This window comes from Zophobas morio, unplaced genomic scaffold (assembly GCF_036711695.1).
Source record: "Zophobas morio isolate AGI-343-1 ecotype UQ-CSIRO unplaced genomic scaffold, CSIRO_AGI_Zmor_V1 ptg000133l, whole genome shotgun sequence".
In the NCBI taxonomy this organism is placed as follows: Eukaryota; Metazoa; Arthropoda; class Insecta; order Coleoptera; family Tenebrionidae; genus Zophobas; species Zophobas morio.
This window is the reverse complement of record NW_026972238.1, coordinates 84,670-111,197: the sequence shown is the minus strand read 5'-3', so window position 1 is coordinate 111,197 and position 26,528 is coordinate 84,670. Positions and strand designations below refer to the sequence as shown.

Below are 26,528 nucleotides of genomic sequence, written 5' to 3'. Positions count from 1 at the left end.
GGGGGTAACGGGGAATCGAACCCCGGACCACTCGTACCCAAAACGAGCATTATACCACTAAACCATTACCCCTCAAGCTCCACACGAGGTACATCTTTATATATATATAACTGTGTTAGATTTTAGATAATTTTACTAGAGCACTGACGCAACTCAATAAGTAAGCATTCTACTAAAGGATACCGAAAGAATTTAAGATACTAAAGCAGTGGAAGAAAGTGAACCTTATTATATTCTCATATTATTGTGGCGATCTGAACTGCAAAAATTTATTATGGAATAGCAGAATGGGGAATCCTAATGGAGAACTTTTCATCAAGTACGCCGAAGGGCTTAATTGTTTGAAGTCCAACCAACCCGATATACATTCTTAAGCGAGGTACCACTGATGTACTAGGCATTGCAATTATAAAAAATAATTGCTCGAAGTTAAATAGAAGATTTTATATTAGCTCTCATCAGATCGCCTATTTGTAGTTCTTAAAAATTGCTCTCCAGAAGTCGGCCCTCCGTCTTTATGTAAATTCACCATTTGAAAACTTTTTTAAGATTTACACGAAAAACTTAAAGACCACCTCTGACCTAATTCGCCCGTTCTTCTCAATGATTCAGTAGCTAACTTTCAAAGCACGATCAGTGAATTATTAGAAGTTCTCTACAACTCTGAAGTAAAACCTTCTCTGATAGCAGAAGTCGAAGTTCTCCTTCAATCCAAAAAAACCGGGAGAATAAGCTTCCTATTATCGAAAACAAAAGTAGCCATCGTTCTTATTGACAATTTATTAAACCTGCAAAAAACAGCACAGCTTCGCATTAAAATTGAAACCTGGGACTGTTTACTCCGATAATGAGAAAGCGAAAATCTTAGCTCAGTGTCTTCTATCCCAATGCCCACCCTTAATAATCTCTTCAGGTAGGATAATTACCCTCACACAACTCTTATCCTTCTCTGTAAGCAAACAACGCTAAAGAAACACAAAACCTTAATGAAGTACAATCAATTTTTAACACTTTAACTAAAGTCGCCAGGACCTGATGGTATAACGAACTTCATACTAAAATGGTTACCTGAGTCGGTCGGTCATAAAAACTCTTACTCTTATAATTAACGCCACTCTTAGTTTTTCCCTATTACCAATTGATAGTAAGTGGCTACTGTTATTTTTCTACCAAGTTTAAAAAACCCTTCCTCAAACCTCGCAGACTATCACCTTCATAAGTCTACTATCCTGTGCTGGCAAAGTAGCAGAGTCAGTTATACTCAAGCAACTACTGAAGTATCTAGAGCAAAACCATAGCATTCTTGAAAACTAACTGAATTTCAAAAAGGGTTATTCAACTACGCAGCAACTTTGGGGTCCCTCGAGCACCTGGTAAAGAGAACTGACAAAAAAACTCCACATGTGCTGTTCTCAGATGTTGAAAAGGCTTTTGATAGAGTTCGGCCTGCGGATCTCATAACCAAAATCACCATCCTAAGAATACCATATTACCTTCTCTCCCTTGTTGAATAATTTCTGCACCGTAGAAAGTTTTTTACTGTAATAGAAAAGGCCTTCTCAAGTTTAAAGGAACTCAGGGTAACGTACCACAAGGTCCCTTACTTTCACCCATCTTCTTTTCAATTTACCTGGCAGACATATCCAGACTGAACCAATACCTTAACATTTTTATTACAATTCCCTCATGACAAAACAAGCTTTGCTATTTTAAAGTTAGTTCCGCTAACAGTAAAAAATGTGCAAGCGCATATTAAAAGGACCAAACTCTGGTTTACCCAGTGGCATCTTCTGTTACCCTCCAAAGAGCGCAGTCATAATTTTTATTAATAGATGTGAAAGAGTAAATGTTCAACAAATCGTCATTAATGGTACGCTAGACTCCAGGCGCTCTAACATAAACTATCTTGGCACCATCATAGACAACAGACTCACTTAATGCAGCCATAATGGGCTTATCTCGAAAAAGGCTAAACTAGGGATCAAACTACTATACTTATCTGCCATTTCATACACCACAAGCCTCAACTTTATCTCACCGCTATCAGACCAGGGCTGACCTAACGTCTGTGGCGGAGTTATGGACACACTAAAAATGACTTAAAAAAGTCAAATTACTGGTATATAACTTACATTTTAGAAAATGAACACATAACATAGAGAAGTTAAAAAAAGGGTAAAGACAACGGTGTTGTTTAAGAAAAAGTATATGAGACAGACATTATTATAAAACTACCTATATATAGCTTAAGGATATATAATAATTTAAACTACATTGGCATACTCATCAATCATTTAAGTTATAAAAAGATTATTGAGGGTATTAAAAAAGGAAGCTAATCTAATAAAATAACTACTTTTATTTCAATTTTAAAAAATTTTTTTTTTTACCCCATTAATAGTTATCACAAAAGTAACTTTTTTCGAGATAGTAAATTCTCCAGCAATAAAGCTATGTAATCCTCACCCAACATGAAAGATATTATATATTTTTTATTTTATAATATTTATTATTATTACAGTAAGACATGATTATTATAACAGACAAAAAATTTGAAAAAGTCAAAAAAATTATTAAATTTAAAAAATCATTAAATCAGTTACATTATTTTATACTTCCTTTAGTTATAGTTCTCTAACATTTTTTATTGCTTAAAAGAAGAGGAGTGCATTAAAGTCAAATTAAGTTTAAGTTTTTTACTGTTGTAATTACTTGGGTAATACTATATAGCTGACAAGGCTCTACCTGAGCAATGCTGAATGTTAATTCTGAACATCTCTTATAGGCAAGTTGCGCGACTCAGAAATTTAATAAATTACGTAGTAATGAGATTTATAAATAATTTAAATATAAAAAAAAAGCTGCATTTGTTTATCGTCGTCAATTATAGTACTACGAATTTTATAAACCCCTCACTGCTATGCTTTTTTGAGATCCAAGATTTTGATTCTATTATTATATACTTGAAATTCTGTTTCTATTCATACTTAATTACACTTTGTCCATTGACCCATATAATTTTAAGCTCAAAGTTTTTTTTCTCCTAAATTACCTACTATTTACTAAACTTCCTGGACCTCTATTACTTTTACTGTTATAATCTACAATAATTATAGGCATGCTTAATGTTTTTATAAAACTTTTGAAGCCTCTTCATTTATATACTTAAAGGCCAAACCCTTACTATTTTTTTTTAGTTAAATCAATATAATTATAAAAAATTGTTTTTTGTCTACATAAATAGCAAATAAGCTATGTGTTCATAAAAATAAATTGTATATTAGACGCTAGTGGTAAATATACGCATATTGTAGGTTATGGCCTTTAAAAACCTTCGTAGAGGACATTACCTGCGAATTCAAAGTAAATTAAACGCACCCATAAAAGCGAAAAACTACCTTACCGCACATGTAAACCGTGAACTATTTAAATTTATTTTTATAGTTAAACTATTTAAAAAAATGTCTATTAACTGCATAAAAAGTTAAGAGCTTTCGTGATAATTATAATATACACTGGCTTAAAAAAAATCCAGAATATTTAATTAGAATAAATAAAACAAATGAATAAAAGTAAATTGGATAAGAAAAATTCAATAAGTGAAGATAAAAGATTAATAAAATGGATAAAAATACCAATATAAAATATAAAAAAAAAGAGAAAGAAAAGAAATTAGAATTTCTACTTGATCTTTCTTTTTTTAGCACTGACCTACTTCGGCTGGTCTTCTTGAACCGGTTTATCTGAAAACACCTCTTTGCAGGGGTTAGAGCAGGAGCACCCACCAGCAAACTCCCTTTAGAACTATAGTGACTTCCAGGAGGACTTAAAAAGCGGAAAATATCGGGCCCGGGCTCCCGTTTCGGCCTGGGATCGTGGGAAACCGCTAAAAACCACCACAGGAGGAGGCGGCCTTGAGCTCAAGATCCGAGGCCACCTGGAGCGGGCACCATTGTAAGCCAAACCTCCCAGATTATGAGCGCCCACCTAGAAGAGGCGGGGGGTCTAAAGATTTTTTTTCAACAATTTAATTTATATATTTATTGTTAATAAAATCTAGAATTAAGATCCCGTAAGAAAAATTATTAACGCCAGAATTTTATAGCTTATGTATAACTGGATGTAATTTTAATTATAAAAAATATTAAGATTTCCAAAATAATTGAACAGTAAGAAAAATTATCTTATTTTTTAGACTTTCATAATGATAATACTTTAATTTTCATTGGTTCTTTTTAAAGTATGGCTGGACAAAATAAACTCAACACAATTATAATGAAAAATATTTTTCCTATAATAATGTATGCCACAAACTTTTTATATAATATATATTGATATCGCCAAACTTTTATAGTAATGCAACTAAGTGGATTGGCTTATTAGTACCAAACTTCTTTTCAAAATAAATACAATACCATATTTGGTAAGAAGACGTAAATTTACCATTAAAAAGGTGTTTTTATAAATCCTTTAGAAAATATTAATAAATATAGAAAATAATATTTTTTTTATTATTTCCACAATTTTTTCAAAGACATATTTTTCTCAGAATCTTTTTGCATGACTTTACTGACTGCCATTTCAAAATCTTCCTGTGTCACGTGGACACGCCGTTCCCGTAAAGCAAACATTCCCGCTTCAGTACAGACGCTCTTAAGAAAGTTTTATTATCATTATTATTATTAAGCACGTTAAACGTAAAGCTCTACTAATTATTTAATTATTTATAGTATTAGAAATTGGGACAATTTATATAAAAAATGTATTGAGTCAATTAATGCATATATTATGAAATCTGCAACAAGTTAATTAAAGTGGTGCATAAATTTAGTAATACTGTACTACTCATGTAGATTTCTAAACAACATAAAAAGACATTAATTATTTAAGACTATAAATTACTTTTATTTCGGCGCCGCTTGCTCCAGGCATCGAATCAGCAATTTTGGACAAGTCAATGCCGCGAGTTAAATTCATTTTTTTGGAATGAATTTTTAGGATATCGAATCGGGCCTTGAAAAATATGAAAATTAAAACATTTTTTGAAAAACAATAGTATAAATAGTGATAGTGAAAAGACTATAAAAATATATTAAGCAAAAAAATATATATAAAAGAAAAATTAAATATTTAACAATACAAATATATTATTAGAAAAACAGAGGTTTAAACTTGTTGGGAGGTTGGCGCCAAAAAAATTTATTAAAAAAACAATAAAAGCACGTGGTGAAACCCTCTCGTATATAAAAAAATAATAGAAAAAATTTTGCAGGTGTGCAGCTAAGAACCATTTAAAAGAGTTTAAGATATATAATAGTTTTATATAAAACTTAAAAAATAGAAGAACTAAACTTTAATAATAATAATAATATAAAAAATATTATTATTAGTATAAAATTTAATAATAATAATATTGACAATATAATAATAGTAACAGCGTCATTAGGTGCAGGAAACTCAATTTTTCTATCAATCCGACCAGGACGGAGGAGGGCCGGATCCAAAATATCAATTCGATTGGTTGCCATAATAACCTCGTGTATAAAATAATAATGATAACTATAATAGTAATAGTAATAATTACTTTAATATTTTTAGTAGCTTCAAAGCCGTCCAATTGGTTAAGAAGCTCGAGCATAGTACCTAAATATAGTGAGAGTAATTAGTAAGAGTAATAATAATAATAATATCAATAATAATACGTTGAACTTCGCTATCGCCATTGCCCTCGCCACGGCTCGATCCAATCGAATCGATCTCGTCCATAAAAATGATGGATGGCGCGTGGTTTCTTTAAGTATGAAATATAATAATAATAATAAATAGTATTAATAATAAGTATAATTAACAACCTCGCCATGACAAACAGCTCTCTTACCATGCGCGAACCTTCTCCGATATACTTTTGCACCAGTTCCGAGCCAGAAACGCGAATAAACGTGCATTCGGTGTGATGGGCCACGGCCCTGGCCAATAGGGTCTTTCCTTTTAATCAGAAGGTAATATGAATGGATGACAAGGATAATAAATATATATATATTAGACCAGTGCCGGGCGGGCCGTATAATAAAACTCCCTTTGGTTGTGCGATACCTTTTTATAATAATATTAACAATAATAATTCATATATTTAACTTTCTATAATATTTATAACTTATAATTATAATAAAATAGTGAAAAGTTTAAAAAGAGTAATAATAATAACGATAAACCAAATATTTTTCTTATCATTATTATTAATTATTTATAAATTCTTTTTTTATAAAAAAGTAAAAAGTTGTAAAATATTAGTGATCATAGTGACTATAAACTAAATATTTAACTTTTCAATACTTCCATTGCATTTATAATTATCATCTAATAAAATGTTAAAAAGTTCGTAAAATAATAATTCGCATAAACAAAATTTATAATACAAAACTTTATTATTATTATCAATAATAAAACTTTGAAAGTTATAAAAATTAAAGAAATATTCAATAATATTATTAACACATAAACGTAATAATAATTATTTATAAAAAAAATACAACTTTTAAGAGTATAATAAGTAAAAAGTTTATTATTATTTAAAAAGATATCAATATATACATCTTCAAACTTTTTTATTATAGCTTTTTTAAGGAATATACCACTTGTTAAGTATATAAGTAAAAAAGTTTATTATTAAAAATATATATTAAACTTTTTATTACTTTTATTTTTCATATAAAAGTTTATAATTCTCATTTATATAAAAAATACAACTTTTATATTAAATAATTATAAAACATTTTATATTCTTTTTTTTTAAAAGTTTATTCATTTTTCTATTATTTACTTATTACAATTTTTTCTTCTTTCCTTACTATTATTAAAGTTTATAATTTTTTTACTTTTTATTATTATTTTGCAAAATATATGAATTAGTATAAAACTTCATTAAAATATATTATTTATTTATTATTATTCTTCCTTCTTTCCTTAGTATTATTAATAAATTTTGTAATAACTTTTACTATTTATTATTATTATTATTTTCGAAAATAAAACATTTATGATTTATAAAATATTTCCTATATCTAATATGTTTATTCACTTTATACTATTTTTCCTTTTTTGGGTTAATAATAATAATAGATAAATACAATAAAAATAAAAAAAACATCTTCAATATTTTTATCGGAGATAAAAAGTAAAAATAATAATAAAATCAACGCAATGAAGAGCAGACAAAATAGACTTCATTATTATAATAAAAAATTATAAAATATAATAATAAAAAAAGTTTATATAATTTAATAATAATAATTACAATTTTCTTTACTTCATATGCATTTTTATTTATTATTACAAAAATTATCATTTGAATTATTTAAACCTTTTAAAAATTGTCATAAATTATAACAATTATAATAAACAAATAATATCTTCAAATTTTATTGTCATTATTTTTATTATAATAGAAATAATAATAAAACCGAGCGCTTCGAAAAGTTCCGGATGCTTCACCGGAAGTTCAATAACTTCTTTTATTTCTTTTATTTGCTTATCAAGTCCGCCGACCATTTCATATGTCGAATCGGGAACCTTAAAATTGATAAAAACAAAATAATAAAACAATAAAAGTAAATATGAAATAAAAATAATTATTATATTTTCCTCTTATTTTTTTTTAAAAAAAGTATAACAAATTTTTTTATTCTCCATTATAATAAAATTTACTTCTGATTATTTTATTATTATAATGAAATATTTTTATATCTCTTATTTACTGCAATTATATATTATTATTATATTTTATTGAGTTTTTATAATTTATTGTACTCTCCACTGGATTAATTTTAATTATTATTATTATTACGATTCATATTTACTAAAAGTAAAATATTCTTCATAGGTATTATTTTATATTTACTTTTTATTATTATTATAATTTTTTTTACGCTTCCGAGAATATTATTATTTATTTTCTATAATAAAAAAACATTTATATGCTTTTTGCATTTTTTTTATATTAGTATTTATAATAAGGAATAAAATTCTTTTTTAAACCCATTATTTTTGCTATTATTAAAATTACTTTTCATATTTATTTAATAATAAAATATTATGAATTTATACTATTTTATTATACATATTATTTTTTTTTAATTTCATTGCATTTATATTTTATTACTATTATTAAATGTACTTTTTATATTTACCAAAAATAACTATTAATAATTTTTATTTATATATTTATATTTTATAATTATGTATAATTATTATAATAAAATACATACTTTATAATTTATTTTTTGTGAAGTTTATTATTATTAAATTTTCTTTTTATACTTATATAATAAAAAATATAAGTTTCTTATATTTAATGTAATAATTTTTATTATTATAATAATAAAATATTTTTTTGAACTTTTCATTATCAGCATTATATTTACTTTATATATTTATTTACTAACTAAATAGATTTTTCTTATTCATGTATTTATTATTATTTACTACGTTAATAAAAAAAAGTTTTATCTATTATTTACTGCATTTACTATTATTATATTTACTTTTCTTAATTATATTATAATAGTAATCGTTGTATTTATTTTTCTATAAAATTTTTTATATTAATAATTGTAATTATATTTACTTTATTTTTCTTATTATTAACTATATTACATTTATTAATATTTTTTTATGGTAATAACTATTATATTTATTTTTTTTACTTTTTTATATAATTAATTATTTTATATTTGCTAATTTTCACTTTTCTGTAATGATAATAATAATTATATTTATCTTTTTATATTTGCTTGATATTTATATTCATTTACATTTACTATTTTTAACTTTTATTCCAATAATAATAATAAGCAATTTTTTTATATTTTACAATAATAAGATTGATTATATAAACACTTTCAACTTTTACGTACGATATTAAATTTACTTATTATATATTTTTAAAGTAATAATAATTATACTTAATTTTTAAATTTTTTTATTAATAATATCAATTATGTTACATTTTTTTTACTTTTATACAATATAATTAATTATATGTACTTTTTTATTAATTATTTATAATTAAATAAAAATTATATTTACTAATTTTCACTTTTTTCTAATAATAATAAAAATTATAATTATTTCTTATTACTTTTTTTATAGTAATAAAAATGATTATATTTGCTTTCCTTTCTTTAGTAATAATGATATTATTAATAACTAGGAAACCTTCTCCACCATCATTAAGCTTACAAGAGGATCCACTTTCTTAGGAAGAATCTTATGAAGTGTGTAGCTATCATTGCGTAGAGCAACACGAAGGTTAGGAGTAATCTTTAATAAAAGTAGTAGTAATAATAATAATTTTGCTATAATTAATAACATCTAATCAGATTTGATATAAATCGTGTGCCCAATACTAATAAGAATAAATCACTCTAAAATCATTGGCGCTTGACAGATGAGAAAGTTATAACAGGAAGAAATTTAAGAATATAAAACGGTATTTGGTCGAAACGTTTTCATTATCCAATAATTTATCACTTTTTGGAAAAAATAAAAAACTGTTGTGACTTTTTCATTAATAAAAGAAAAACGAAATTTCAAATTTTGTAAATAAATTTTTTCTATAAGTTTTTGTTTATTGATAAATGAGAAAAATAATATAATAACTAAAACTTTAAAGTTAATTATAATTAATAACTTGAAAAAAAAAGAGCACCAATACTTATAATTAAATTTTTAATAAGAAAAACTTAATTTTTTTAAAATTTATAAATAAAATAAAAAAAAGATCTTAAATAGTTACTATAAGTCCAGAAAATTTTATATTTATATATTAACTTTTATCAATAAATTTAAATAAAATATCTCCATTAAAAGATATTGTAACAATAAAAACTTTAAAAAATAATCTATAGTTAAACTTTTTCCAGTTTACAAGAATAAACTTTTATATAAAAATGTAAAAGAATTTAGTATTATTATTAATAATAAAACAAACTTTTACTATTATTTTTATAAAACTTTTATATAAAAATAAAACTAAATTTGAATTAGTAATGATTATTATATTAATAGTAAAATTAAAAAATAAATTTTTACTATTACTTTCAAATAATTACTAAATTTATAGTAATTATAAACTTCTATAAATTTAAAAAAATTACTATTTTTTTAAGTTTTAATATTAATAACAACTTAAATAATAATAAATTATAAATAACTATACAGAAAATTTATAAAGTACATAATTATTTATATTAATAACAACTTTTATATAAATAATTTATTAATAACATTTTATTTAATAAATTTAAAAAAAAATCAATATAATTATTAATTTAATATAAATAAAATATTTCTAAACTTTAATAAATTTAAAATATTATACTTTTGTAATGTCGATGGATTTTTCAATATCAACAACGTATTTTCCTTCAGGATGAACTTTTACTAAAACTTTTGATTTTCCTATAATAATTTTTTTATATTATTTTAAAAGTTTACACAAAAATTAAAATCAAAAAAATTAATTATTAAAAATAAATTGAAACAATAATAATTCATAATTTTTCCCAAATGCAAGGCAGAAATTCAGGGAAAAGGTTTTTATTTTTTTCGTATTTATAAGAAAACAATAATTTTTTATAAATATTACTGCTTATAATTAACAAAAAGTTATAGTTAACAACAAACGAACAAAGAACTTTATTAAAAATTAACAATTTCTTAAGGTTATTAAAAAAAATTGACATTCTCATTATTAATGCTTGTACAGAATAAACCTTTCCTTTATAATTTTTAATAAGAAATAAGAGTTAATATAAAAAATATATCTTCAAAAAAATATGGTAATTTTGGTAAAATTAATGGCGACTACCAATAGCTTTTACCACTTCACCCACGTAAGAACCAGGTTCGTGTAGTAATTGCAACTCTTCTCTTAAATGACGAACTAAAAAATAAGCAAAAGCTATGAAAAACAAAAGCTTGAAAGCATCGTTAATTAAAAAAAACCTTTTAAATTTAAAATATTCCTTTGAGCTTCCAAACGGCGTAAATTCTGGAGTTTGGACTGAACAGCAACCTCAAGTTCCTCAATCTTTTATGATTAAAAAAAAAAAAAAGTAAACGTAATTTATTTAGTAACAAAATATTATTAATGGAACTGAAACACATATAGAATTTACTATAGAATTGTAATAGTTTTGAATGCCATCATTAGTAACAGTTTTATTGTAAGAAACTGGTAAAACTTCGCAGCCGGCCATCCTCAAAAAGTAAAGCTTAAAAAAAAGTTTAGAAGTTTATATACTCTCCCTCCCTCGTTAGTGTTTAGCGGCGCCGTCTTAAAACGTGAAGGGCTTATATTAAAAAATATATATATATTATTTTTATTATCATTATTATTATTATTGTTCATTCAAGTCAATATTTTTATATTGAAAATAGAAGCAGTTCATTACACAGTTATTTGATAGATTATTTTAAAAAACTCCTGTAATGTTTTTATTTTAGATTTTTTTTTTGTTTTAATCACAAATTCTGCACATTCATCTGCTGATGAAATTTAGCCAAAAAAATTAAAGTAACCTTTTTGTGTTTATCAGTTAGTTGTTCATGAAATTTATCTTCAACAAAAACTCTGTCAACTTGGTTTTTACCTTTAATATTTATTATTATTGTATACTTTTTCGAGTGCTGATGCATATTTAATCAAATATAAAAGTAAACAGTTTCAAAGTTTATTTTTTAAAAGCGCTTTAAACTTTTTTTTAATATTTTTTATTATTGCTGAACATTGTACTGCTGTTGTAGTTTTTATTGTCAATTAAGATTGGTAAAAGCTCTATCAATTTTATTATAATATAATTAGTTGTTAGTCAATTTGAGTTCTGTTGTACATTTAATTTAAAATAAAAGAAACCACTTCATGACTTCATTTAGTTATTTAATTAATTTATCTTCGATAAGGACATTGTAAATTTTATTATTACCATAATTATTTTTTTAGTCTTTTCTATTTTTTATGCGCGTTAGAATGCTGTTGTACATAAAATTAAAATAATAGTCACCTTTTCATGAGTTCACTTCGTCATTTAATTAATTTATTTTTGATAAAAGCTTTGTAAATTTTATTTTCAATGTAATCTTTTTTGCCATTTTTATTATTATTATCTCCACATCAAGTCACCATTACATAAACAAAACATTTAATTTTTTTATTATTTCATCTTTGAAAAAAACCGCTGTGAATTTTAATTTATTAAAATTATTTTTTAATCAATTTTACATAAAATTAGAAATAAAACTAACCATTTTATGAGTGATTATTTAATTATTCAACAAAGTTATTTTTAAAAAATGATGCGACGGAATTTCTTTTATTATAATCTTCCATTATTATTGTATATTAAAAAGCTGGTGAATATTGAATTAAGAGTAAAAGTAAAAAAAATTCAACAAGTTCGTTTTCAGTTATCTATAAAATTATATTTAAAAAAAGTTCAAGCTTTTTTGGAAATATTTAAACTTATTTTTTATTATATTCTTATTTTTTTTGGTACACCTTCGATTTTATCTTGGTCAATGAAAGAAAAAGTAATTTTATGTATGCGTTCTTTATTTAGTTATTTAAAAATTTATTTTAAAACTAAATTTTGATTTAACAGGAGAGCTGTAAATGTTAGCATTTTTTTTAAAAGTTTAAGCATTACAGTCATTAAATAAAATCTTTTTCAAGGTAAATGAATATTAGGTCTTTTTTAAAAAGTTCTGGAATCTACGAAAAGGTTTCATGCAGTGACAGGCCAGCTTTTAATAAAAACGGGCAAGAGTTATATTCTTTTTAACTAAAACTCTTTTTTTTGCTCTTCAAAAGTATATGTATAATAAAGATATACTAAATAAACATGTCATAATTAGAATAGGCTAACTTCTCTCCAAGAAAAAGCAATTTAAAGTTTTATTTAAATAATTTATAGGATACTAAAAAAAAAAATAATAAATTAGAGGTCGTATATACAAACTCTTTTATAGGTTTTTTGTTGTAAAGTTTTATTTAAATAATTTATAGGATACTAAAAAAAAAAAAATAAATTAGAGGTCGTATATACAAACTCTTTTATAGGTTTTTTGTTGTAAAGTTTTATTTAAATAATTTATAGGATACTAAAAAAAAATAATAAATTAGAGGCCGTATATACAAACTCTTTTATAGGTTTTTTGTTGTATAAAACTTATAATAATCCTACTCAGCTTTACAAGGAATATCTAGTTAGATGGCATAAGCGTTACAAATTTATATAAAGTCGTAAACAAGTTTGTTTATAAGCCCTTTGCAATAGAAACTTTTAATAACCAAATTCAGCCAGACTTGAAACAGTTATAGTAGCTTGTTTAATGCTCTACGCATTACAAAAGTTATTTATAAAAAGTTAGCTTACTTTCTTGTGACCAAAAAAGGCAATAAAAGTAAACTAAACACTATAAAATAAGAAATGTAGTTATATATATAAAAAACCCTTTCATAATAATTTTTTTTTCTTTCTGAAGTATAATATTTTTCTCTGTTAGAAATGAGTTTTTTTTTTTGTGTATAAATAGCTGTAAACAAGCTTACTAAATCCCATTGCAGTAAAAAAAATTATAGTAATGAATATAGTATAGCTTTACATGAAATAACAGTAACTTGTTTTGTACCAAAGTTATCTATGAGTTATAAGTTTACTTCCTTACGACAAAAAAATATCAAACAAAAATAATCTAAAAACTATAAAGAAGAATAAATTTACCTAAACAGTATTCTTTCTGAAAATTGCTTTTCTCGGTAAGCAATGGTTTCTTATATAAAAATAATGTTACACGTGACATAATCCACTTTAAATATATCAGGCAGAAACTTTTTTTGTTTCAATTTTTAGATTTATAAATAATAATGCTTTACTTTATTGGTTTTTTTTTATTATTTTATAAATTATATTAGAAAAATATATATCTTTTTATTTTTTTAAGGACTTGGACTATCTTCTGTAAAAGATATTACTGTTAGAGGGTTAGAATTAGTAAAAAGTTGTGATCGGGTCTATTTAGAAACCTACACCAGTATTCTCGGTTTTAACTAGTCTTTAAATATATATAAAAATAATCTATAATTGTTAAAAAATAATAATAAGCAACAAGTATCTAGTTAAAAAGTACTTTTATATATTTATTTTTTTTAATATTATTCTATATATTGTGTTGATTTATTTATTAGATCATCTCAAATATTTTTTAAATTTTACTTTTTATTTTTTTTAGGGGTTCAAAATGAATCATTAGAGGAATTTACTGGGAAAAAAATTATACTTGCAGGTTATTTTTTCCATTTTATTCCAACAACAAATTTTTTTTTATAATTTCTTTTTAGATCGTACCCTTGTTGAACAAGATTCCGATCAAATTTTAGAAGATGCGAATGAAAAAAATATTGCATTTCTAGTGGTTGGAGATCCTTTTGGGTATTATTATTTTAAAAAATTTAATATTTAAAATAGTGATCGGTTTTAATTTTCTTCAGGGCCACCACCCATACCGATCTTTGGATCCGCGCTAAAGAAAAAAAAATTCCCGTGAAAGTATAATTTTTACTTTTAATTTTTTATATAAGAAAATTTTTTTTTAATTATGAAGATTATTCACAATGCCTCGATAATCAACGCTGTTGGTTGTACGGGCCTGCAACTTTATAGATTTGGAGAAATTATTTCAATGGTATTCGCAGTGGCGATGTACACTCTAATTTTATATATATATATATATTTTTAATTTTTTTATAAATTTATTTTTATTTTTAGGTTTTTTTCACTGAAACGTGGAAGCCAGATTCTTTTTATGATAAGCTTAAAGCTAATCGTGCTGCTGGCCTGCATACTTTATGCTTATTAGGTTTTTGGATTTAATTTTTTCACTAGAACTTTGTGTAATGCACTTTTTATTTTTTTTTTAAATTTTATTTTCATACTTTTGGAGATCTAAAAAGGATTTTATTTTATTTTCTGTTATTTAAATTTGTACATTTTAAAAAAAATTAATTTATTTTTATATTATTTTTTTTTAAATTTTTTTTGATAAATCTTAAAATAAATTTACCTTAATACTATATTTCTTAATTTTTTAAAATTTTTTTCTTTGATCTAAAAATAAAATTATTTAAATTTTTGTTTTTCATTTTTATTCAAAATTTTCTTTAAATAGATAAAACACTATTTTGTTTATTGTGGCTTAACTTTTTTTTTTAACTTTTTTTTTGTGGATTCAATAAAAATTATATTTACATTCTTTTATTTTTTATAAAATCTTTTTGTAGATGTTAAGGCCAACACTATTTCGTTTTTGTTGCATAAATTTTTATTTTTTAATATTTATAAAATTTTATAATATCGAAGTAATTAATTTTCTTTTTGTTTTTTTTTTTTTTAATTTTTTTGATCTTAAATTAAACACAACATTATATTCTCTATTTAGTTATTTTATTTACATTTTGATTGTTTATTTTCATTTTTTTTTGATTATAAAGTACGTAACAATTTTTTTTAATTAATTATTTTTTGTAGATCTTAAGGTAAAAGAGCAAAGTGTTGAGAATCTCTTGAGAAATCGCGTCATTTTTGAGCCACCTCGTATAGTATTTAAGCGCGTCAGCTGTAGTCAGCGAGCCTATTTTAATTTAATTTTTTAAGGATTTATGAAAATTTCAGAATGTATTGAGCAGCTGCTTTTTGTGGAGGCCGCGCGTAAGGAAAACGGTGAACTCTTTGCTTTAGAATTTTATAATTTAATTTAAATTTTTTTTTAAAATTTTAAATTCCTGGTGGACAAAAGATATTTTTTTTGAGTGAACTTTTAGTTATTTTGACTTAATTTCTTTAATATTTTTACTTTGTTGGTGGAAAAAGTTTATTTTAATTTTTTTTTGGACTTTTAGTTTTTTTAATTTTAACTTAAAATTTTTGTTAATATTTTTACTTTTTTGGTGGAAAAAAGATTTTTCTCAACTTATATGAAGTGGACTTTAGTTTTTTTGTAAAATATAAATTTTTAAAAATTTATTTCATTTTTAATTATTTTGAAAAATTTTAAGAGCGTTGCGCCTCTATTTTTTTATTTTATTTACTTTTTAAATTTTTTAAAAATTTCTTTAGATTTTTTTTTGAATAAAGTTTTTAAATTTTAAGATTTTTCTTTAAAATAAATTTTTATTTTTTTTAATTTTATTTTCAATAAAAAAAATTTTTTTTACTTTTGCGCTGCTGATTTTTTTAAGTAAACTTTATAAACTATATTTTTTTAATTTTATTGGATTTAAATGTATTGGAGATGATTTAATTATTTTATATTTTAGTAAAAAAAAAATTTTTAAATTATATTTTTAATTATAATGTACTTAAGACGTCTAAACTTTCATACTAAGCACGTTTTAGAGAAGCTGCCTTTGGTCACAATATCGATAGCCTGCGTGACTAATAAAAATAATTTACTTGAACTATTACGCTATTAAATAACCAATATAAACCAGTGAATATAGACAGTTTCAATGCCGCAGGAAAGTTTACAATGAAAAAAAATACATATAGTACGGCGCACTTAAGACTTTAGGAATCCACTGCGGAGTTAAGAGTGTCCTAACAGCAATCTTTTATAATTTTCTTGTCAACTTTCTCGCTGCGATAAGAAATACAAAAGTATCATAATATAATAAAGTTATGATAATACTTTAAAACATAATAATAACTTTTACATACAAATAATAAATTTATATATACATAATAATAATAACTAGAGTGTAAAACTTTTTAATAAATATATTATTTTTTTAAATATTTAATTTTTTTTTTTCGTTGAACTGTTAAGGTTAAGCGTTTACCCCTTTTTTTAAATAATATAATTATTATTTTATTTTTATTTTTTTTATAAAAGTTTATTAGCGCATGCATTTTTCCTTATAAAAAAAAATTTTATTTTTGTTTTTATAGAGAAAAATATTTATTTGTATCTTTAAATAATATTAATTAATAATTTTTTTTAAATTTAATTTTTTTGTATATTTTTTATCACGAGTTAATTTATATTTTTATATATATTTTCAAATTCTTATTAATTTATTTAATTTTGTTTATATTTAGAAATATAATTTTTTTTCATTATAATACTTTTTATCTTATGTTTTGTATAAATTATAATTTATAATTAATTTATTTAATAACAATTTTTTAAAATTTTTTTGGATTATAATTATTACCGTTTTATTATATTTTCTTAAAAAATTTTAAATTTTTAATATTTTATTTATTAATTTTTATTATAATAAATATTTTTTAATATTTTTATAATTTATTTATTAATGATATTTTCAAATTTTATTTTTTCTCGATGTAATTAAATATTATTGGGATTATAATTATGATAACCGTTTTATTATTTTTGACTTTTAATAATAAATTTTTAATTGGATTATAATTATTATTTCCGTTTTATTTTATTTTTTAATGTAAATATTAAAATTTTATATTAATTTATTTATAAATAATATTTAATAACTCTTAATTTTTGGATCACTTATTAAATTTTTACATATAAATTTTTTAATACATTTATAATTTACTTATTAATTATAACTCTTCATATTATATTTATTTACGATATAATTTGTGTATTATATTTTATTAGTTTATCTAATAATTTCTTTACATATTTTTTTTTATAACTATTATTACTGTTTTTGTATAATAAAGTTTTTGTAATTTATTTGAAATGCAATTATTATAACGGTTTTATTATAGTTTTTATATAAATTTCTAATTTTTATTGATTTATATATTTTAATTTTATTATAAATATTATTTTTTTTGGGTTAAATTATTATTACCTTTTTATTTTATTTTTTATTTAATAACTTTTATATAAACTTATTTTTTTGAATTATAATTATAACGGTTATATTACATTTTTCTATTTAATTTTTTTTATATAATTTATTTTTTTTATATAAATGTTAAATTTTTATTGTTATTTAATAGTTATTGTTTAAATTTAATTTTTTGAAGATATAATTTATATTTATATGAATATTTATTTTTTATTAATTTATTTATTTATTAATAATTTATTTTTAAATTTAATTTTTTTTTTTGGATTATAAATTATTATATTACGGTTTTATAATATTTTTAATATAAATTTATTAACTTTTATACATTTATTTAATACCATTATATACTAAAATTAATTTTATTTAAATATAATTATTACAATTTTTTTTGTTTCCATATAAATTTTAAATTTTTATTGTTATTTTTCGATTTTACATATAAATTTAATTTTTTCTATTATAATTATTATTAAAATATATTTTTTTTATAAATTTCTAATTTTCATTACTTTATTAAATTTGAATTTATTTTTACTATTAATTTTTTTTCTAGTTACAATAATTATTGCGGTTTACTTTATATTTTTATATAAATTTCAATTTTATAGGTTTATTTATTTTTATTCAATTTTTATATTTTTTCGGTTTTTAATTATTATTATTTAATTTATATTTTTATTTAAATTTTAAATTTTTATTTGATTTATTTATATAGCAATACTATTTTTTATTTAAGTTGTTTTGGTTTATAATTATTCTTACGATTGAATTTTATTTTTAAATAAATTTTAAATTTTTTAATGATTTATTTATGTAATAATAATTTTTCTTTCTGTTTACAATTATTATTGTTTTATTATACTTTTTATATAATTTTTATAATTTGAATTTTTTTTTATTACAATTTAGTTATCTTTTGAAAAAATTAACATTTTCATTATATCTATACAAATTCTAAATTTTTCCTTTTTTATTAAATGTTGATAAATTTAATTTTTTTTTTTTTGAATTATATTTATTACGATTTTATTTTTTTTCGATATAAATTTATAATATTTACTTTATTATATTTAATTTCTTTTGAATTGTAATTATTACGCTTTTGTTATTTTTTTAAATGAATTTTAAATTTTTTATATTAATTTCTTATGTATTATAATTATTACGTTTTTATTATTTTTACTATAAATTTTAACATTTTTACTTTATTTAAATTTTTAAAAATTATAATAATTTCCTTTTTTTAAAATTTTTACTTTTTAAAATATTTTTTTTGAATTATCATTATTATTATTTTCTATACAACTACTAAATTATATGTTATACAACTATTAAATTTTTATTAATATACTTTTACTAATAAAATTAAAAATTCATAAAATAATAAACTAATAAATTTTTTTATTTCAATATCAATGAATGCTTTTCTAATTATTTTTTTAAAATTTTTAAAAAAAATTATTAAGTTACTTTATATTTCTACTTATTCGTAATGAAGTTATAATAAAATAATAATAATAAAAATATATTAGAAATTTTTATAAGAATAATATTAATAAATATAAAATTATTGAGTTTATATAAATTTATTTTTTTATTATAAAAAAGTTTACGAGGAGGAGACTTTTTATAAATGATATTAAAATTTTAAACGTTATGAATAAATAATAAATACTAAAGTTTATATAGAAATTATTAATATTATAAAAAAGTTTACGATGAAGAGACTTTATGCGTCGGCGTTGCGCGCCTTCAAAGTGACTCTGAACAGATTATTTTTGCTTCGCTTGGCGAACTGAAAACGATCGACTTCGGATCTCCTTTGCATTCGCTTTTGATTACTGGTTTTTTTTTTATTTTTTAGAAATAATTAAAGTAAATTGAAAATAAAAGTTTTTATTAAATTTTAATACTATTTTCTAAAATATTCAAATTATTAAAAGTTATTTTTAAATATCATCAAATTTATAAGTGGAAAAGTAAAAGTTATTATAAAATTATAATACTTTTTTAAACTATATATAAATCAGTAAGAATTATTTATTAAAAAATAATTTAAAGTAAATTTAAAGTAAAAAAGTTATTATAAAATTATAACACTTTTTTTTTTAAAAACTATATAAATTATAAAAAATTTTTATTAATTATGATTAAATTTATAATTTGAAAGTAAAAGTTTATATGAAATTTTAATACTTTTATAAAAAATATTGAAAATATTTAAGTTTATAAAAGTTTTTATTAAATATAATTAAATTTATAAATTGAAAAGTAAATATTTATATAAAAATTTAATATATTTTTAAATAATAATTAAATTTTTATAAAAAGTTAGTGAATACAAAATATAATTATAAAAAAATTTCATTTTTTTAAAAGTTATTATAAAATTATAATTCTTTAAATAATTTATTAAAAAAGGCAAACATTTTTATTATATATTATTACTATTTGAAAAATTATTTATTAAATTTTGTTACTATTTTAAAAAATACTTAAATTTTTAGAGTAAAAAGCAAAATTATTTATAAAATTTTAGAACTATTTTAAAAATAATTAAAATTTTAAAGTAAAAAGTAAAATTATTAATAAAAAATTTTAACTATTATAAAAAAATAAGTGTATTTATAAATAAAAAAGTAAAAGTTATTATAAATATTAATACATTTTTAATTTTTTTCTAACTTTTAAAAATTTATTGTCCTAAAAAGTAAAAGAAATATAAAATTTTAATACTTTTTTTATTTATTATTATTATAATTTTATAAATTAAATTATTACTAATATTATTACTACTATTGTTTATTATTATTATTATAATTAAGGTTATCAAAGAAATTTATTTTGTTATTATAAATTTTATACTAGAACGTTTATTATTTATGATTATTGTTATTTATTATAAAACTTTTATTATTAAATTTTAATTTTTTAATTGTTATTTTCTTTAAACTTTTTATGATAACTATTATAATAAAAAAAACTTTTATTTATTTTTTTTTAAGCTCTTATTAATCATTATCATTTTTTATTATTATTATATTTTATTATAAAATTTTATTATTATTACATTGACTCTTTATACTTATAATTATAAATTTTTTTTAACTATTTATTAAAATTATTCTATTAGTAAAACTTTATAATTTTTTTATAACTACTATTTATTATAATTCATTATTTTAGTTTATTATTTATTTATTTATTTATTTATTATAAAAATTCATTTATTCTTATATTTTACTATTTATACTTTTTTTTAAATTGACTTTTTACAGTAATTATTATAATATAACTTTTTTTTTTCATTTACTAATTATTATTATAATTATAGCAGAATTGAAATTAATTATTATAAATTTTTGAAAGCATTTATTATTTATTATGTTTATTATTATTATTAAAAAACTTTTTTTTAATGAAAACAGTTTAAAGAAATTTTTCAATTTTAAAATTTTTTTTTAAAGTCAAAAATCTTTTTAAAAGTAAAAGCTCTTTTAAATAAAATTAAATTTCTTTAGTAAAAATTTTTTTTTAAAACTAATTTTTTTCATTTTTTAATTAAAGTAACACTAAAAAATTACTATTTTAATTTTTTTCTAATGGAAATTTATTTTTTGTTATTTTTATATAAATAAATAAATTTTGTAAAAGAAAATTTTTGTAAGTTAAAAAGGATTAAATAAACTAGAAATTACAATTTTATTTATTTTTGGAAAATTAATTTTTTTAATTTTCTAACTTTAAGTATAATATTTCTATTAAAAAAACTTTAAAAGTTAAAGCGGATTATGTAAATATGAAAAAATATTACAATTTTAAATTTTTGTTTGAAAAATATTTTTTTTTTGTAATTTCCTTTTAGGAAAGTTTTATAGTAAAAAACTTTTTAAAACTTTTTTTTTCATTTTTTGATTATTTGATTACATAAATGAAAAATTCTAGTAAAAAACTATTATTAGTAAAAATACGCGGATCAAATAAAATTAAAAATATTAATTAGGAAATTTATTTTTTTTATTTCCTAATTTTAAAATGAATTTTCTAAAACAATTTTTTTAATTTTTTATCAAAAATAAGAATAAATATAAATTTATTTTTTATTATTAAAATAAATTTAATACAGCGAATTAAATAAATAAAATAAAAAATTGTCCATTTTAAATTTTTTAAGAAATTTTTTTTAAAATTTTTTCATTTTTGTATAAAGTAAAAATAAAAAAATCACATTTTTATAATTTTTATTTGGAAATTTATCTTATCCTTATTATTATATAAATGGAATATTATAGTAAAGTAAATATTTAAAAGTAATAAAAGTTGACTTAAATAATAATAAAATAATATATAAATAGGAATTATTTTTTCTACTTATTAGGAGTTCTTAACGAGAATGAACTCGAAATGTTGAAGTATTTTGCAACTGAAGCAACTTTAAGGAAGATTGAAGCTTTAAGAAAAGATCGAATTAAAAATTTTCTACATTAAATTAAATTTTTAATAAAATTTGAGATTTACTTTGTTATATTTTTGTAATAGTTTTATTGGATTTACATTTTAAATAATATTGTAATAAGATTATATTATATAAATTATTATTAGGGAATAAGTAATTTTTTTTAACGATTTCTTAACTTTATGAAATTATATAATTTTTTACCGGTTGATATTATATTTGTTAAAATTTTCGAATTTTTAAAAATTTGAAATTTTATGAAAATGTTAAGTTAAAAAAATATTAATTATTTAATCTGGAATCGTTCGTGACTATGAATTATTAAAAAAAATGATTCTCTTTTAGATTAAAAGGGAATTAATAAATAATCTTTTTACTTATAATCGATAAAATCCTTTTTATACTGCAACAACATTGAAATTGAAAGTTTATGAAGAAAAGATCAAAGTTAGGATTACCCTTTTTACTGGCTATTAGAATGACTCGCTTGAAAAATTTAATTGTGACCATTTTAAAAACCGCTTAAATTTTTTTATAAAAAGTGATTATTATATAAGTTGAATTGATTTTGTTGTTAGTAATTATCAGGGTCCACTTCTAAGATATTATTGAAACAAAAATTAATGAATATTGGATTTTTATTTATAAATTGATTATAAATATAATTAAGATTTATTATTTTTACTGATAATTTTTATGATCCCGAAAATTCGTGAACTAAATATATTGTAGGCAGTATACGGTAATATTTTATAGTTAATCAGGAGGGGGGGGGGGGAAATTTAAAAGGTAGATTGAAATTTGCGAGATTCGTGACTATTTACTTTTACAGTTTTCATTATTATTGAAGATTTCAATAGTAAAAAACAGAAGTAAAAAGTGTGTTTTCCCGCGCGACAAAAGTATTATTATAAAAATGTATATTTTCATATATAAAATAGGATTTAGTAGTGATAGCGTATAACACAAAGAAAGTTTTTTTTATATAATAGAAAATGTAAATGAAAATATTAATGAAAGTAATTATTAAATTAAGTTAAAGAAAAACGAGTACTATAGTAACTGACTAATCCAATAAACTTTGCATAACTATCAGTTGTGTTTCTCTTCTTAAAAATGGAGGAACCATTTATACCAAATAAGAAAAACTCGACATATGAATTTTTTCCTGCGTTTCTTAATGATAATGAACAAGGTTTTTTTTACATCGAGTTTCTCTTGCTACAAAATTGCAATGAGTTTCTACCACAGAGTAGAATCTGCTTCAATCTTGAAATGATCACATAAAAAACAAAAAAAGTTTGAGTCATGATGATATAACGAACTTGATACTGAAGAATGTTTCTTCGGTTGCAATTTTTTATCTTTCAAACCTAAATACTATTATTTAACAATAATAATAACCAAAATTGGTTTTTCATACTAAAAGCTAACTTTTACGGGAGTTACGCGAAAATTTATTAACCTATTAACTTATTTTTATCTGAACAAAATTACAGAAGCTGAAAAATTTTACTGAATGTAAAATTCTGTGGAAATCTACAAAACTTAGCGGTTTTTAAAAAGGACATCCTACAGGATTTGAGGATTGTGAAGATCTTTGATTATATTAACCTATTAGTTTATCTTTTTTAAAACTATACAAAATTATAGAAGTTGAAAACTTTCCAGATTATAGAATTCTGTGAAATCTACAATACTTATTGAGTTTTAAAAAGGACAATACAAATTTTATGAATCGTATTGAGGATAGTGTTACCCGTGGTTTTTTTATACACTAAAGGAGCCCTTGATAAATTCTGGTTTTGCATTCTTTTCTCATATAGAGATCATCTATATAATAAAAAAATTTAAAATTTATAATTATATTCACTTTTTCAAATTTTTTTTTTAAATTTTTATATCGTTATTTTTCATAATGATTATGCCCTTTGTATTTTCAGAAAAATTATTTTATGATATTAATATCTTAAGTGGTGATTTTATAAAAAAAAATACTTTAACATTCTCCCATATTTCAACACCCGGAGCTCCTCAAATCTCTTTACTGTCATTTTTATTATTTTCTGTTATATTTCTGTAAAATATTCGTTGCCCTGCAAGAGTTTTCTCGGTATTATACGCGTAGCATGCCGGCACTTTTCGTAATTTAAATTCAGTGACTTTGTCTATCAATTATGTGTAATTCTATTTTAAACGTTTTAAAATTAGTTACTGAATAAAATTTACTGTTACTCCTATTAATTGACTTGAGTTGCTTTTCTCAAAAATTGCAATGGACTTTTGACTATATTGGAAGCTCTCCGTTGGGCTTCTAGTTAAAAAAAAAGAAAATCTAAATTACAACTTGTCCGAAATTTATTTGGAGGCAAAAAAGTCGATTAAGGAGACTTTATATATACAAAACATTTGTTAAGACGTTATTTAGTTACTCTTTCTTTATGGCACGATCCTATTTCTCTACTTCGCAATTAACAGATTTTAGTTTTTTTAAAACAATCTCTCTTTAACTTTTAACTAGCGCACTTTGGTTTTTGCGAAATTTTTTGTTTGCATTACGATTGTGAGATCAAGTTAGTTCTGCACGACTTTTAACGAAGGGCCATAAAAGCTTATATACGAGATGATCTTATGATCTTTAATTTTTAAATTAACTACATCCCTGCTTAAATTATTAAATAGTAACAAACTTAACGTATTGTGAGCATACTTAAAAAAATTGATTCTTCTACAGACTTTAAAAACACTTACTAGCTCAGATAATTGTAATTATCAAAAAAAAAAGATAGCAAAGCTTTAAATTCATGAAGGATGCTGCTCATAAGAGCTAAGATTACTATAGTTTCATAACTTTATATTGTTTAAATAGTAAATCCATGTTTTTAAAAAATTCTTCTGTGGTTTTACTTGTCAAGTATTTGCTATCAAAATTATTCGTTTCTTTCAACTTTTTTAATTTTCCTAAAGATTTTCATATATTATTTCTAATTTTTTTTGAAAGTAATAATAATAGTTGCTTTAATTTTTGCAGAATTGAAGGAAAGTGCAATGGTCGAGTAATATTTTAATAATACAGTTTGCACCTTTTAAACACGAATCCTTAAAAAAAGTGTTATTTCTTATAATTAGCTTCTAAAATTATACTATAACTTTCCATGTCATCACCAATGTAAGTTTAAAAAAATTATTACCAACAAGGATGGCGACTAATAGCTAGTAACAAGTTTAAACACTTTTCATACCACTTCATTAAAAAGAAAGCCCAAAATAATAGAGATTTGTGATAACTTCTGATTATTTCTTTATTAACAAGCTTTTACTGATTTTACTTATTTTGTGTGTCTGTAATCTTTATTAGCTATAAGGAAGTGACCCAAAAATTCTATTGGATTTTCCGGTCTGAAAAATTAAAATTAAGAACATATTAAAGTTTCTTAAAGATTTACGAAACATACTTTTCTTTAATAATTAAAGTTAGTCCATCTAAAAGTAAAGGGACCACAGTTTGGTCTAAAAATTGCCGGACAGAACTGTTATAGTTGATCTTTGGAATTTCACAATGCACTGGCTTTTTGCTACTATTAGAAATCTCAGTTGCAAATTCCGAGCAGCTTGGTTGAAGTTTAGTAACAGTACCGCCTTCGATTTGTTCATCTAAACTTTGAGCTAATTCTCTCTGTTAAAGCAGAAAAATAACCTTACAAAAAAAAAAAAAAAAAAGTGGAGGCGAATAATAACAAAACGCTATATAACAATAGCCATTATTCGGTGGTCAGAACCTCAATAGTATATTAATATTTAAGAATTTTAAAAGTGAATTTATAAAATACACTATATAGAAAAATAGAGTGATGAAATATCTTTTATCATGTATTAGTTATATTCACTTAGTGTACAATAATCTTTTTCAAGTTAATTTTTATAAATATTATAAATTTTTTACAATACCATTAGAAATAAATATAAGTAAGAATACAGTAAAAAAACAAGTACAATTTCCGCAGGATCTAAGGAGATCATTGGAGCCTAACAACCATGCTTCCTGGAAATTCCAGCAGGAACTAACAATGAGGTAATAGCAAATTAGTTTATGGCAGTTACTGGGAAATAATTTTTTTCTCCCTCACCAGTCCGTAGGGGCCCCGATAAAGGTAATATCTAAGTGGAGCGGGC

The 26,528-nt window shown here is 21.3% G+C and overlaps 2 protein-coding genes, 1 long non-coding RNA gene and 1 other non-coding gene across 4 annotated transcripts; 1 reads left to right on the top strand and 3 right to left on the bottom strand.

The window, feature by feature from the left end:
• Nucleotides 1-72, bottom strand: Trnap-ugg (transfer RNA proline (anticodon UGG)). The gene has a single exon. It is a non-coding gene; the product is annotated as a tRNA-Pro (tRNA).
• A 4,439-nt stretch (nucleotides 73-4,511) lies between these two features.
• Nucleotides 4,512-11,286, bottom strand: LOC135145211 (26S proteasome regulatory subunit 8-like). Its single transcript, XM_064077321.1, has 13 exons — nucleotides 11,178-11,286; nucleotides 11,005-11,089; nucleotides 10,868-10,942; nucleotides 10,379-10,458; nucleotides 9,214-9,318; nucleotides 7,461-7,569; nucleotides 6,046-6,093; nucleotides 5,853-5,985; nucleotides 5,703-5,791; nucleotides 5,585-5,643; nucleotides 5,436-5,534; nucleotides 4,903-5,013; nucleotides 4,512-4,652 (listed from the first exon to the last, which is right to left on the bottom strand). Exons 1-13 carry the CDS (start codon nucleotides 11,256-11,258, stop codon nucleotides 4,512-4,514), a joined length of 1,215 nt encoding a protein of 404 aa, XP_063933391.1. The 5' UTR covers nucleotides 11,259-11,286.
• Nucleotides 11,287-13,924: 2,638 nt separating this feature from the next.
• LOC135145218 (diphthine methyl ester synthase-like) lies at nucleotides 13,925-22,387 on the top strand. The gene is made up of 11 exons (XM_064077334.1): nucleotides 13,925-13,940; nucleotides 14,002-14,100; nucleotides 14,290-14,343; nucleotides 14,399-14,489; nucleotides 14,549-14,606; nucleotides 14,662-14,742; nucleotides 14,826-14,916; nucleotides 15,585-15,650; nucleotides 15,711-15,776; nucleotides 19,612-19,743; nucleotides 22,278-22,387. The coding sequence occupies exons 1-11, from the start codon at nucleotides 13,925-13,927 to the stop codon at nucleotides 22,385-22,387; spliced, it is 864 nt and encodes a 287-aa protein (XP_063933404.1).
• A 3,300-nt stretch (nucleotides 22,388-25,687) lies between these two features.
• LOC135145230 (uncharacterized) lies at nucleotides 25,688-26,528 on the bottom strand. The gene is made up of 4 exons (XR_010283376.1): nucleotides 26,483-26,528; nucleotides 26,349-26,416; nucleotides 25,811-26,031; nucleotides 25,688-25,754 (listed from the first exon to the last, which is right to left on the bottom strand). It is a non-coding gene; the product is annotated as an uncharacterized LOC135145230 (long non-coding RNA).